General features: G+C 41.0%; 1 protein-coding gene and 1 pseudogene across 1 annotated transcript in view; one reads left to right on the forward strand and one right to left on the reverse strand.

The window, feature by feature from the left end:
* Positions 1–8,101, reverse strand: part of Eif3h (eukaryotic translation initiation factor 3 subunit H) — an 86,685-nt gene extending 78,584 nt beyond the window's left edge. The window contains exon 1 of the mRNA XM_038343542.1: positions 7,936–8,101. Within this exon, the coding sequence (XP_038199470.1) occupies positions 7,936–8,067 (132 nt within the window). The 5' untranslated portion in view covers positions 8,068–8,101. The remainder of the gene's footprint in view (positions 1–7,935) is intronic.
* Positions 6,067–6,156, forward strand: LOC119824081 (annotated as a pseudogene).
* Positions 8,102–16,178: the final 8,077 nt, after the last annotated feature.

Consider the following 16,178-nt stretch of genomic DNA (forward strand, 5'->3'; position numbering starts at 1 on the left):
GTGGGATAGGAGTTCCATTTCACAACTGGCTGAGTCAAAGAATAAATGAGATTTAAAGCATTGCTCTTAAGTTTTGATGTGAATGAAACTTTAGTAACTTCAATGGTGAGGATAGTTATTTTGCCCCTGACACATATGAGATTGGTTATAATGCTTCCCTATAGCTCACCAATATCACCTCTATAATATTTCATTTTGAAAGAACATGTTTCATGATTATTCTCTGGAATCTAATGCTCACTGATGGTTTACATTTTTAAAGTTAAATCAACTAATTACTGTGAAAGAGAGCATAGCGCAACTTTAGGGAATCCTAGAGTAACAGTTATCTTGTCCTACAGTTAGTCACAGAGAGCACAACGGTACAACCAAATATTCAAGCACACATGATGTGGGATTTCCCTCTGTATGCTGTGAATATGCTTTACTATCGTTGGTTAATGAATAAAGCTATTTTGGCCAATGACTTAGCAGAGCAAAGCCAGGCGGGAAATCCAATTGGGGGGGGGGGGCGTCAAAGAGATGCCATGTAGCTATCAAAGGAGAAGGACACACAGGAACCTTACTAGATAGGCCACAGTCTGTGGTGATACAGACTAATAGAAATGGGTTAATTTAAGATATAAGAGTTAGTCAGAAATATGCCTAAGCTATTGACTATGCAGTGTTGTAATTAATAGTTTCTGTGTGATTATTCGGGTCTGGGCAGCCAGGAAATGAACGAGCAGTCTCCGTTTACACATACAAGACATGTTAACATACAATTACATGTTAATTAACAAGGGTGTAAGTCACAAGTTTTTACAATATCACATGTAACAATTACCTGTAATTTTTCCCCAGGATAATTATTCTAAAGTAAAACAGAAAGATTTACCTGGAACAAAATTTACTTCTTCTCTCATACTAAGCAATAAATAAATAACATTCCAGAACTGTTACAAAATGTTTATTTCTTAAAATACTGCAGTACATTCAGGCACACTGACTGCTACTTAAAAGGCCATTCTGGAATCTGGGGGCACTAAGATTATCAAATGCTTCAGTACTTACTGAAGCAGGTCCAGGGGAAAGGTAGGGAGATTAAAAAGGGTAATTAAATATGACTGTCTAGGAAAGATGGAAAAACGGGTGGTTCAGTTTCCTTACCTGCACATTTTTTCATGGTCTGTGTTCTATGTGCACATACTAATTACCCAGCACAATGGCTGGGCAGGCTAACAGACCTTCTGTTTCCAACATGTAAAAGTATACCATAAACCTGGCATGGAGGCACAAGACACAGGTGAGTGGGCCTGAGTTTGGGATCAGCCTACTCTACAAGTTCCAGAATAGCCAGGGTTACACAAAGAGTACTGTCTCGGAAAGAGGGGATATACCACAGTAAGTTCATAAGGTGGCTGTTCATCTTCCTATTCAAGGAGTACAGTACTTCTGAACAAGCTACTGAGTATTTATGCCCACAAAGAATAGGATATGAAGTGAGGGCTTTCTTCTCTCCAAAAAAAGAAGAGGAATTTAAATATCACACAGTGAAGTGAGCTTGCTTTGGAAGTAATAGAGATTTTCCACAAGGTTTTTAGTTTTAGGGTTACAGCTGTTCCCATAAAGTTTACTCAACAGCAGTGTTTGTGACAGCCAACTACACAAAACAGCTTGTAAGACAACTTACGTGAGGTTTTTGCAATAGATGGGAAAGGAGAGCAAGAAAGGAAAACATGGGCAGTACAGTTATAACTCAGAGTGCTAAGAAGTGATCTTCAGAGAGTCTAAGAAATCCCTCTAGGAATCAAAAATGTCCAGATACTTGGGGGACTTGGGGCAGGAAGGAGAATCATAGTAATAGAAATCAATTCCATTAATACAACAAGGATACTAATATGAACGCTTAATTCTAAAAGTAGAGTAACATTTTTTTAAGAAAGTCACATTCAGTCAGCAATGGAGCCAAAAAGTACATGGGAGTACTCTGCAGAGGAAGACTGGCAGCGCTGTGACCACTGAGGAGAAGGCACGGACTACTCTGAAGACAGGACGGACGACAGACAGCGCTGTGACCAGAGAACAATGCTTGGAGACCAGAAACACCCATCACCTTTAACTCACCAACTCCAACTCTACATGGCTATTTAAAAATAGAAAAAAATGCTAGAACAATAATCCCCAAATTTAAAGAGTGTCAGCCAACCCAAATTAAATTTCTGATTTCTCCAAAACCCCCTTACAATGAGTGTATGGAGCTTTTCTTCAGAGAAACTGTGTCCAATGGGTTGTGTCACAGGTAGCTTATGCACCTGCCATTTACACAGTGAAAGCGGTTGTAGACGGGCATGAGAGAAGGTCAGACAGTCCAAAATCAAACCTCACAGCCACCAATGAGTGCTACTGATACTTTACCTGGGAAGACAATAAAAACGCAAAACAAGTACGCAGCCGCTGCTCCACACAAGTGGCGAAAGCCTCCTATGCTCACTATGTTAAGCTGAATTTCCACCCTACCACTCTGACACGTGCAAGTATCTGCTTCAGACCTTTTAGTTTTAGAGAAAGAATGAAGCTTACGATAGGTACGTGAGCTACACTGCACTCTGCTCTTTCATCATCAGAATAGCAAACATATTCATATCTTACAGAACTGCTAAAATCAGAGGCATTCATCTAAGGAACGATCTAAGGCAATGGAGAGAGTCAGAAAAAACTCACATAACAAATCAAATGTTTGAAAACTGTTTTCTAACAACTAAACAAGAAAACACTATTTTGTACACAATTTCTAAATCAGTGGTTCTCAATCTTTCTAATGCCGTGACCCTTTAATACAGATCCTCATGTTGTGGTGATCCGCAACCATAAAATTATTTTCATTGATACTTCATAACTATAATTTTACTACTGTTACAAATCATAATATAAATATCCATGTTTTCCAATGGTCTTAGGTTGTTATCCCTGAAAAAGGGCCATTCTACCCCAAAGGGGTCGTGACCCACAAGTTGAGAACACTGTTCTAAACAAAAATTATTTCCCCATTTTAGCATATGTCAAGATCTATAATCTGTGTTTTAATTTCTTATATGTTGCAGTTTCATATCCACTTGTATGAAGATCGCTGTCATTTCTACCTGAGAGCTACTAAATCTACTCAACACAATAACATGTAAAGCTGGCTTTATAAAGTTCTCCTGAAAATTTTTGACCCTAGCCAGGCGGTAGTTGTACAGGCCTTTAAACCCAGCACTTGGGAGGCAGAGGCAGGTGGATCTCTGTGAGTTCGAGGCCAGACTGGTCTACAGAGCTAGTTCCAGGACAGGCTCCAAAGCTACAGAGAAACCCTGTCTCAAAAAACAAACAACCAAAAAAATGTTGACCTTACGGTGGTGTGAGCAGTCAAAAATTAAACCTGTAATTCTGAATTTTGGCCTTCTCATGGATGAATGGCACACAATACAGTATTCTAATACTAGCTAGCAGCAGGTGCCCCAATCCCACGTGTGAGTGAGCGAGCAAGCAGGCAAGTGATGATGGTGGATTTCATCTGGTTGCGAACTGCTATTTAACTGAAAAAGACTTTGAACTCCTGATCCTTCAACCCCTACCCCAAATGCTGGGATTACAGATGTGTCATCTGTAAAGCCGCCACTCTCAGCTTAAGTACAATCCTACTTACAATATTCTCAATTTACTGTAGATTTATGAGGAGGTAAGGCCACTGTTAAGGAGCATACTACACTTGGAATAGGAGCTAGGGAAGATAGCTTATGTGGTAAAGTGCTTTGCCATACAAAGCTCTAGAGGACCTGAATTCCTCAGACCACACCTAAAAAGCCAAGCTTGGGGTTGGCGTCTGACATCCTAGGCCTAGGGAGGAAAAGAGTGCTGGATTCCTGTAAATCGGGCCAGTCAGCATAACTTTATCGGCAAGTCCCAGGTCCGCCTCAGAGGCCTAGTTTTAAAATATGAAGTAGAGAAGCTGCTGGGGGAAGAAGAGACAACAAAGATCTTATCCAGCTGCATCCACATGCTGCACCAACCTTAAGACAAACCATGTCGACTGTCAGCAGACCTGCTCCACGGGCACAAATGGAATGCCTGATACTGTAGTCCTGGTCAAAAGCCTAAAGCAAAACCTGCCTTCACCACTTTGCTGAACAGACATGGGCAACTTGCCTTCCAACAATTTATGCTTGGCCAAATATATCTGAAAGCCGGGTGGTGGAGGTGCACGCCTTTAATTCCAGCAATAAGAGGCAGAGGCAGGCAGATCTCTGTGAGTTCAAGGCCAGCCTGGTAAACAAGAGCTAATAGTTCCAGGACAGGCTCCAAAGCTACAGATAAACCCTGTCTTGAAAAACCAAAAAAAAAAAAAAAAAAGAAATCTATTTGAAATAAGTCATCATTCTCATGAACTATCCTTCAATATAATCAAGAGTTTATATTCCTAAGGATAATATTAAGTGGTTGTAGCCACTAGTAATATGCCAGAAACAAACATAATCAGTATGAAATTAATATCTGAATTCACCCATGCCTATGCATGGCTAAGTAAAGTCATGATAGCGGGACTGGAGTGTCAACTTTGCTCACCAACATAAGCAGCAAATGGCAGAGCTGAACATCACTAAAGATAGGTAATCCATAGCTGGGTGTGGAGGGGAGTCAGAGGCAAGTGGATCTTTCTGAGTTCAAGGCCATCCTGGTCTATACAGTTAGTCCCAGGATGGTCAAAACTACACAGAGCAACCAATTCTCAAAATAAATAAATAAATAAATAAATAAAAGTAAACAAACAAAAAGATAGGTAACCCATAATTTTTACTAAATGATCAGAACAGAACATATATGAAGTATACAGATTCAAATTAAACTAAGGATTAAAACCATAGCTCTATGTAGTCACACTTGGCAACACTGGACAGGAAAGGAGGCAAAGAGGAACGCCATAGACAAAAGAAAAACAAACTGCAGGACCTAGTTAGGGAAGGCCTAACTGGCCACATACTTTGGACAAAGTGTGGGACGAACACGAAAAAAACCTGAATACAGGAAGCAACACCTTGATGGACCCTGAATTCACTGACAACATCTAATGTAGGGAGATATGATCTGAACTTTAAATGAATGAGAAAAAATTAAGATATCATTAAAGGGATATCAAGATTTGAACTAAGGACCAGCATGATGGCTCAGCACGTAAGGGCCCTTAACAATCTGAGTGTCCCTTTTTATGACTCATTTGGGGTCACTCATAATCCCCAGTATGATTTGCCAGGAACCTGATAAAAGAGGTCCTTTTGATTGAAGACATGAGTACTTTGTCACTGAAAAGTCTATCTTCATAGCAAATTATAAACTTTTAATCCAGTCTCTTGTGAAGAGCATGAATCAGTTCACAGACAAAACAGTGGTGGTGAAGACAGACATCCAAAGCAAGTGTCTTGACTTTCCTGGGCCCACTGCGGGCTTGTCAACCCAAATGACCCTGTCTGTCTCCGCCTGCAGCGACCACATTCCTTTAACTTTCTTAAGGTACTCTGACACTGTTGCAGCTCGGCAGTTTCAAGGCTGCCCTAAAAAGCATGCTTTACTTTCTCTTGGTTGACAGTCTCACTATGTAGCCCAGACAGACTGGCAGACAACTCCCCAGCACCCTGCTGCACCCTCCCAAGAGCTACGAATACAGGTGTGCACCCCCATGCCCAGCCCAAGTCCTAAAATATTTATTTGTAATTAGATCCACCAGACGGATTTATAACACCTACTTGTTGCCTTCTACACCTCTAGAAACCAAGTAATTTAGAGTGCTTTCAAAGCATACGCAAATGCAGTAAAACACAAGCCCATAAGACTTAAAACACTTTCCGAGCGTCCAGAACATTTTCTGAGTGTTTAACTGGTACTTCAACAAGTAAATCTTTGAAAATGGGTTCATGCCTTTTATCTCACCACTCGGGAGGCAGAAGCAGGTGGATCTCTGAGAGTTCAAGGCCAGCTTGGTCTGCATAGGGAGCAAGTTCCAGGACAAGCTCCAAAGCTACAGAGAAACCCTGTCTTGAAAAACAAAAATAAGTGCTCACTTCAGCAGCACATATACTAAAATTGGAACAACACAGAAATGATTAGGATGACATGCAAATTCGTGAAGTATTCCATATTTTAAAAAAAAGAAAGAAAAACAAGAATAAATAAAAAAGTTTTATTCCTGAAGGAACATACTTCAAAAAAGCCAATGAAAGTTGAAACTGTCAGCTAAGCAAGAGATAGCACTGCTTTTTCAAGTGACATTTAAATGATGCGATTAAGCTGTCCAAAGCTATTCCCTACATCTTTCAAACTCTGACGTCCACAGATGTTCCAGCCAGCAATAACCACAGCTCACAGTTTCACAAGCTCACAACAGGTCGCCATATCAAGGGTTTTCCACATAATTCAAACAACACACTGATACACGCAGACTTCTCCCTCCCGTCTGTAAGGTAAGTGAAGCTGATGAAGGCTAACTTTCTCAGGGCCACAGAGCTGGCAAATGGCAGAACTGAGAAGACCAAGCCCTTAAACATGCGGGTATTCCGAGGTGAAATTATGAATGCGGGTATTCCGAGGTGAAATTATGAATGACTTCCACTTAAACTCTGCACTGCCTGATGGGGACACCCACTGAAACAGTCTACCTGAGCTAATGGGAGCTCACCAACTCCAGCCTGTCGGGGATGGAACCAGCATAGGCCCAAACTAGTCCCTCTGAATGTGGCCGACAGTTATATGGCTGTGACAGACTGAGGGGCCACTGGCAGTGACACCAGGATTTATCCCTACTGCATGTACTGGCTTTTTGGGAACCTATTCTCTTTGGATGATACCTTGCTCAGCCTAGATATAGTAGGGAGGGCCTTGGACCTTCCACAAAGCAATGTGCCTTACCCTCTCTGAGGATTGGATGGGGGTGGGGTGGGGTGGGAGGGTAGGTGGAGGGAATGGGAGAAGAGGGAATGGGAACTTGGACTGGTATGTACAATGCAAAAATATAGTTTTCTTTTTTAAATAAACTAAAAATTTAAAAAAATACACTGCACTGCCTGCTGTAATCCCAATTTTCACACGAACTTAAAAATTCCTACAAGTGTCTTAGCTAATGGATATACCTAGAAAACTGCTTTGAGAGGAAAGTGTGCTTTTGAAAAAACGCAGGGTAAATGCCTTTTTTCATTTTTTTTTTTTTGGAGGGGGGCACCTTAGCCGCAGGTGGCCTCACACTCGTGGAGATCTGCCTGCCTGTGCCTCGCCAGCGCTGAGAGTACAACCACATGCCAGCACACGCTGCAGGAGGAATGCTCCTAAAGCTTAGAAACCCACATCATTCAGATTCGCATCTCCTGTCCCATCCTTTTCCTTCTACTGAGCTTCCACAGGTGCCCCTTACTCAGAAACAGACGTAAGGCTATATCCCACGGCTTTCTGTGATTCGGACTGAACAAGTACCCAGGAGTCTATCCCAGCCCCGCAATTCCAGCTGACGTGCTGAAAAGGGGGGAACAGAGTAGCAGATCTCCGGAGGAGGCACTTGTCAAAAGTCTCTCCGGGAAGTCAAGGTGTCTCCCTTTCCCTCTCTCCCCTCCCCAGAGCCCTAACCAGGGCCCTACATACTTCTCATGACAACTGCCACTTTGCTTGAACCGGTCCTTTCGCCCTCTTCCTGAGCACCTAAACCCAAGACCAGGCGAATCTGTCGCACGCGCCGACTCCGGTCCCTCTGATCAACACCCAGCTCTGTCCCTGGAAACCAGGGAAGGCTGTGGTGTCTTTCGAGCAAGAGTGAGGATGAAGGAGAAGAGTGCTGAGGGGAGAGCGCGGTCAGCATCCTCACGGGGAAGGCGACAGGAAGCGCGCCCGGCGGGGTCCTGGGTCCCGCATCTGCCTGCAGCCAAGACCCGCACTCACCAGGCCGTCGATCTGCACCTGCTTCACGGCTGAGTCTCCAGAGCCGCCTTTGCCTTTGCCCTTCCCCACCGCGCCGCCCGCCGAGCTGGAGGAGGTAGCGGTGGACCCGGTGCCTTCCTTGCGCGACGCCATGTTTCCAGCCAGACAGGAAGAAAGGGAAGCGTGAGGCGCCGGAAGCGGAATGACGAACTTCGTGACGTCGTGGAGGGCTAAGGGGCGGGGTCTGGGAGAGCCACGCCTCACCCCGGTGCTTTCCCCACTTAGGGCGGGCGTCAATGACTCTGCGCACGCGCGTTGTGTCTGGCTGGTGTCTTCCAGCCTGTGATCACCCACTCACTACTTAAAACCTAAATACGCTTAAAAAAAAAAAAAAAAAAAAAAAAAAAGTGAGTGCTCTGTCTAGAAGGCATCAGATCCCATTATAGAAGATGGTTATGAGCTACCAAGTGGTTGTTGGGACTTGAACTCAGGACCTCTGGAAGGGCAGACAGTACTCTTAACTGCCAAGCCATCTCTCCAGCCCAATTACACTTTTTAAATGTGAACTTACTCGCCTTTAGGCAGATGGCTGTAATAACAGAGCTCGCATTTCTGTAGCATTTCCATTGTAAAAATGCTTTGCTTTAGTCAGGTGGTGGCTGTGCACGCCTTTAATCCCAACGCTCAGGAGGCAGAGGCAGGAGGATCTCTGTGAGTTCGAGGCCAGAGTGGTCTACAAGAGCTAGTTCCAGGACAGGCTCCAAAGCTACAGAGAAACCCATTCTTGGAAGAAAAAAAATGCTTTGACTTCTAATTCAATTCCCAATCCTCTCACCAGCTGTCAGGAAGACTTGAGACAACATCACCCGTTAATAAGTGACAAGACGCATCGAGTCTCTTGCCTTATGATGTTTTAGACTGTTGTCTCTAACCACTCAGAACATACAGAAAATATGCAAACCATGGTTCACTTCGATCAGTCTTCAGGATCAACGACTTACTTGAGTAAAATACCAAAGTTCTTTTATGTAGTGTTGTAGTGTTGAACTTGATGTAATGGTAAGTATTCAAAATACATTACAAATCAAGTGACCTATGATATGCAATTCTGAAATACATCCCAAGTCTGGAAACTACTGCATCAGTTGTAGCAAGCCATTTTAGGTAGTCACTACATTCAAGTGACTTTGTTCCCATTCCTTATTTTTGCAGTAAGTATTCCTTTATGGTAAACCATGTTGTACCCTGATGTTTTGATTTTGTTGTTGCTTTTATTTGGGTTCATTACACATCAAGCTGACAGCAGTAACTGTTACACCTGACATGTTACTAATGATTCAAATGGTATTTTTTCAAGTCTATAAGAAATATTAGCAAAGCTGGGCGGTGGTGGCGCATGCCTTTAATCCCAGCACTCAGGAGGCAGAGGCAGGCGGATCTCTGAGTTTGAGGCCAGCCTGGTCTACAAGAGCTAGTTCTAGGACAGGCTCTAGAAACTACAGGGAAACCCTGTCTCGAAAAAACAAAACAAAACAAAAAAAAAACAAAAAAAGAAATATTAGCAAAATAAACCTCATCCTGGACCAGAGAGAAAATCTCCACAAATAAGTGTCAAAGGTGAATCATAGATTCTATGGAGGCACCAGCTCAACTTGTCCATGTTCAGTGAGTCTTGTAGGTATTTGTCTTTGGCAATTGGGCTTGCTGTCAGTTTATGGGGAGCAACCTTTTGTCTTGGCAACAGCCTGGGTTGTTTGGGAAGTTTCATGGGAGGCTTTTCACCAACAACCACGCCATGTTGGTGCCAATTTGTTGGAGGAGAGAGCCCCGTTTTGGTCCCAGTTGCCAATCACGAAATAATCACATGGAAACTGTATTAATTAAATCACTGTTTGGCCCATTAGCTCTAGCTTCTTATTGGCTAACTCTTATATTAATTTAACCCATTTCTATTAATCTATATAGCTCCATGTGGCAGTGGCTTACCGGCAAAGCTTCAGCACGTCTGACTCTGGCAGCTCCATAGCGCCTCTCTGACTCCACCCTTCTTTCTCCCAGCATTCAGTCCAGCTTTCCCTGCCTACTTAAGTTCTGCCTTTCTCTAGGTCCAAAGCAGTTTATTTATTTATTAATGGTAATCACAGCACACAGAGGGGACTCCCACATCAGGGCTCTGTCTCCTTTATTATTTGGAGATTTCATTAGAATTGCCTTTATCTATTTTAAGTGCCTTTATCTATTTTAAGAAGTTTCCATTGCACTAGGTTCCCATACCAACCCTCAAATGTCTCCCGGTGTTAAGTGTCTCTCCCCAAATTCCCTCCTTCAACCGCATTTCCCCTCCCCATCACCAATTTTAGAAGAATAATCAAAGAAGCTCCCTTTTAAGAAAAAGAGAAAATAAATAATTTAGAACCTTGATGAAGGAAAAAAAATAGCATGATAATTAAAAACCTGAAAAGTAAAATTAGACTTTTCTCATCTTTGGAGATTTCTAAAATATTTTAAAGGGTAAAGTAAAATTTTTAGCCGGGTGGTGGTGGTGCATGCCATTAATCCCAGCACTCGGGAGGCAGAGGCAGGTGGATCTCTGTGAGTTCAAGGCCAGTCTGAACTAGTTCCAGGACAATCAAAACAGAGAAACCCTGTCTTGAAAAAAACAAAAAAAAACCCAAAAAATTTATTTAAAAAATTTAAAAAGGTAATAAAAAGAATACAAGGATAAGAAAGAAATAAAATAGAGACAATAAATTGGAAATAAATAAATTAAATGGCAGACTTAAGCTCAACTGTGTCAGTACCTATAATAAATCTTTTTTGATACATTAATTACAAGACAGAAAGACAGATATAAATATAACCCAAGCATAAATGACCAGAAGAAACTTCCTTCAGACGTTGAAAGTCAAATGGAGCAAGGGAGGGCTGGAGAGACAGCTGGGGCTACACAGTGAGACTGTCTTAAAATAAAAAAAGGAAAGAAGGAAGAAGGGAGGGAAAGAAAAACTCCTTAAAGTGTCTTTAGAAATATAGAGCACAAATGTCCCCCCCAAAAGACTTCTTACACGTCGGTAGCATAGAAGCTGACAAACAGCGAGGCCAGACTAAAAATCCTCCCAGTCCACCACTGAGGACCCATTTCCTTCAGGTCCATCAGCTAGAGATTCCAGAACCTTCCAAAACCACACCACCGCCTGCAGACTAAGTATTTAAACGCTTTAGCCCATGGAGACATTTCATATTCAAACCACAACACCCGTCACAGGAAAAGTCTTCGCTTCGCTTCGATTGGTGTCAGTTGAACCCACGTACCTCCCTTTTTGTCCTGTGTTCAGCATAGGAGTGTATGCTAGGAAGAGTGACGTGATCTTTTTTCAGTGCCACAGAAGGAGCGACAGGGAGGGTAAAGCAGAGCCATTAAAAAGAAAACAATATTCAGAACTTCCATGAGACTCAGCGTGGGGCCATTTTCTATAGGTTTGCTAAAATAATAATGTTTAAAGTGACATTTGACCTTTCTATCCCCGTGTGTTGATTTATGACTTACCGACTAATATTAAAACAAATTGAGCTCGCACTGGGAAAATGTCAAAGATTCTAAGAGTGAGCTTATTTTGTATAATATCATGTAATTAATACCTCGTATTGGTGTAATTCAATTATAATTACCAGGCTGTAATAATATTCTACTGGATTAATAAAGCGCATTTATTTTCTTGCCTCCAGGAGTTCGGTCTCTACCCCAAAGTCCTCCTGCGGCTTAAAAACACACACGGAACTCTGAAGTGAAAGGTTGCCTTTACCATCGCGCACTACAAAAATACACACAGAACTGTAAGTGAACGGTTGCCTTTAACACCGCGCACTACAAAAACAAACAGTGGTGTTAGAAAGGCCCTTTAAAGCCGTAATCGGAGAGCGTTTTCAATCTTTAAGTTCCTTTAAGAAATAGCACTAATATTTGCTTACCTAGAGTAATTTCATACGGGTTCATTAATCTCTAAAGTGTTTTGATGGGTCAAAACGATAGCCCCCTTACAGAGTGAACTCTTTGACCCATTTCAGTTATGATGTAATTAAACTTCAAATGGCAAGGTGTTTTCACCAAACCGAAACATTTTTCTTATTGAGGCTGCTTCGTTTCTAATAGGAAAAAGTAAAAATGGCTGCTAGTTCTGAGCCCTTCGCTCTTCTCTACAAGTTTCTCGCCCCCCTACCCCACACCTTTATTGAGTAAAATTAAACTTTTTTATATAATTTATTTAACTTTATTTCATGTGCGTTGGTGTGAAGGTGTCAGATTCCCTGGGACTGGAATTACAGACAGTTGTGAGCTGCCATGTGGGTGCTGGGAACTGAACCCGGATCCTCTGAAAGAGGAGCCAGTGCTCTTAACCCCTGAGCCATCTCTCCAGCCCCAAAATTAAAGGTTCTGTAGTGAAGTTCCAAAGGCAAGCATATCCAAACCATAGTGGAAATCTGAATCTCATTCACTTTAGACAAGTGGCAGGAATCTTGCATGCTTTTGTTCAAATAAGCTTTCTAGTTTAATTTTGAAGTCATCAGACAAGAGTCATCTGATAACTGATTCTAGCAAGGCTAGTTTTCAAAGTTAGAATTAAAACATTCTATACCAGCTAGGTGGTGGTGGTGCAAGCCTTTAATCTCAGCACTCAAGAGGCAGAGGCAGGCGGATCTCTGTGAGTTCAAGGCCAGCCTGGTCTACAAGAGCTAGTTCCAGGACAGGCTCTAAAGCTACAGAGAAAAACCCTGTCTCAGAAAAATAAAAAAATTCTGTACTGCAGGGTAGGTAGTTCCTTAAGTAAGGAGGTAAACAACCAAATAGTAGTAGCAGTAGCTTCTAGGTTCTGACCAGCTTCTCTAGGTTCCTCCCTGCCAGAGCAAACAGAGTACAGCTACAAAGAAGACTCCCAAACAAGAGATTTAGACCAAATGAGGCACCGGGAAAGGACACTTTTCAACCTGTTGAGCTGTGCTCCACGTCTCCAGCTTTTGTGAGCCATCACCCATGCTGGGGTGGACTTCAGTGACGCAGCCACCTCTGAGTCATTTCTGTCCCCGTAAGTAACCTCTCACTCGTATTCCTGTGAGTGACTCTAACAAACCGCATCGGTTCGCCAAGCTGGACTTCGGTGACATCTGTTCTTTCTAGGTTCCCTATCTGGGATGAGTAGACATTTATGCCGTGTCTTCCCAGGAAAGAAGGTTCTGCCATACAACAGGGGTTAACGTCTTATATTTACTGTTCTACTTGCTGTAGAATTGACATGGTTGATTTTGTAATTCGAAATTTAAAAATATTTTTAAATGTGTCACCTTTATATTGAATCTTAAAAACACCTTCAGACAGGTCAGGGAGCCCACATGAATTCTGTTCAATAGAACAAAATATATCTGTATAACTCTCTATAATGAAGACATTAATGGGACCTCACTATGTAGCAGTTCACCTAACTTGTTCTAAAATGCAATTTATTCAGCTAAATCATTTATTTAGAGAGAATGTTTGCTGCATAATTTAGAAGGAAAGTAATATTCTTTTTGAGTTAATGCCATGTTAAAAATTGTTTATAAATATTTAAATGTGAATGCAAGAAAGATAACATCACAATAGATATGTTACATGCATCCCTTGATGCCCATAAAATTAAATAAAATTACACTAACATTCATGAGTGAAACAAAATAATCTTTATGAACTGAACTTAATGTTTGCCTATTTAATTCTACTTAGACCATGAATCTTTCATGAAATAGTCTTTTTTGGGGTATTAGTCACACCTTCCAAGAATAAATCATTCTCATGTCACCTTGGCTTCATCAAACTTTCATGAGGAATAAAAACCTCCAAGACCATGTACAACAACATCACTTTATAAATTATATTTGATCCAGACACAATAATGAATATAAAGAATATTTTTAAAGTCAAGAAAAATAAATTTCCATCCACCTCAGCTGAATGTAAATGTCTGGCATAGAAAGTATGCAGTGCAGCAGCCCAAGACAAAACTAAAGGGTAGCAATGTTAAGGTATTATTGTTCTCACCACTATAAAATCATATTTTCAAAGACTGCTGTAGCTTTTAAAAAAATGATATCGCAATATTTTTTCAAAAGAATTAACTCGTTTCTTTGAAAATTTTAAACATCTCCTAATAGTTTATTGAATAATGGTAATATTTAGCTTCTGCCTTGGCTGTAACCAAATATTGACTTGCCATTAATACTAGGTCATTTGGCATTTGGGCAAAAATGTTTTAGGTAGTTCGCCTAGTGGAAATATCGTATTGGATAAACAGTAGTGTTTTACTGCAAAAGGTCAGTCAGGAACACTAATAAGCATGGTGATGACTTGGAGAAATTTTCATAATAAATGTGCCTCTCTGTCTGAATACTATATACTACCAGCCTGTTAGTTCTTCAGTGGGTAGAAATTGAAACCAAAAGTCAGATCTTAGGCAAGAGACACAGAGAACTTCACATAAGTTTTATCACAGTATTAACTGCTCTATTTTATTATTATTGACAGTTCCCTACTGTGACTGATTTATGAGTTAAAATTTATCACAGGCCTGTATCTAATGGAAAAGACATAGTCTATTTAAAATCCACTACTATCCACATGTTAGGTTCCCCCTGGAAGAGTTTACAAACTCACAACTAAAGTAGAATCTTTCTCCAGCAAAACCAGGTCTGCACCAGAAATGGCTATCTTAAGCAAGCACACTAAGGTGTTTTCTGCATATCTGAGGATCATGTTTTTAAAAGACATTAATAGAAAAGGATTTCGAACTTGCTCATCACTGTTATAAGGTGCTTTTGTTCTTTTGTAAGGAGAGGAAGAGGGCAAATTGGCAGGCAAACACAGAACTTGAAAAAGACCGTGTTGTAGTTCAGTAAATTAAAAACAAGAAGAAAAACCCTAGAATATGACTCAAGTCCTTTGTGGTGTCCCACATCTTTCTAGAGCTAAACAATGTCTAGAAGTTAGATCTAGAGTGAAAGACATGAGCCTTTTTTTCTTTTTTTTTTTTTTTTTAAATATAAAGCTGTCATTGTTTTCCTAGGCTGGGACAATATTTCTTTGTGATGAGAGTGCCTTCAGGCAGGGAGTGTGCACACAGGGACAAAGGAAAAATCAAAGTAGAAATTATGCTTAAGGACCACAAATCCAACCCTACTACAATTTCTCATGATTTCAAATTCCTAATTGAATTTTCACTTAAATGAAAGCAGCCATCATCTCAGGAAAGTGTGGGGATTCAGATCAGGGCTAACTTTATAGAATACCTTAGTTCTAATGCCAAATACAGGCGATACATTTCAATCACACTGTAAGTCATTTAAAAAATGATGCTTTCAATCTTCGACCAAAACTAATCTGGGACAGATTCCAGGCAGAAACAAAAATGCAAAATCCGTAGAACACCCCATGTGGTTAATCTGATTTGAAAACTTCCGGTTCATTGTCTTCATCTAACCAAATTGACTAAGTAACCTGTAAATTATTTAAATTAGATGTGTGTCTTCCTATTTTTAACCCAGTATGTATGTTTCTTCTTCTGAAACTATGGACAGAAAAACATCTATAAAATTGAATCAACCTTCCAATTGGTTTGAAGAGGAAGCTGGGCACAGCTGTCCTGGCGAGTCAACCAGCTCAAATGATCCAGGTTAGTGGTAGGATTGGGCTTCCAACTCAACAGACTTTGTTTAAAAAAATGAAACTCAGGAATTCTTCTAAAACACTGAGTCACTTAGGATGGGCTTTAGGATTAGGAGATACAAATAGTGGCTCTGTAACTCGTCTGACAGAAATAAAGATATTCCTTTGTTTCCTTCACTTGAAACAAAATTGACCCCAAGAAATGAGAATCTCCATGGGGACTTTTGTGCTGGGAGAAGGAAAAGTCTCAGAGCCTAGAACCAATGGTGGAACTTAATTCGTCTTCTGGGAAGGAGATTTCATAGTCCTAACACCTTGTTAGAACACCTTGCAGGATAGGACTGAAGCCTAGAAAATGAGGGGTCTGTGATGGGCAGTAACATTCATTAACCTAGGTTGGTGAGAATTTGGTGGTTGGCAATGTGTTGGTCTCGACCCCTTTGGGGGTCGAATGACCCTTTCACAGGGATCACATATCAGCTATCCTGCATATCAGATATTTATATTACGATTCATAAAAGTTGCAAAGTTACAGTTATGAAGTAGCAATGAAAATATTTTTAGGGTTGGGGAC

Source organism: Arvicola amphibius, chromosome 9 (assembly GCF_903992535.2).
Source record: "Arvicola amphibius chromosome 9, mArvAmp1.2, whole genome shotgun sequence".
In the NCBI taxonomy this organism is placed as follows: domain Eukaryota; kingdom Metazoa; phylum Chordata; class Mammalia; order Rodentia; family Cricetidae; genus Arvicola; species Arvicola amphibius.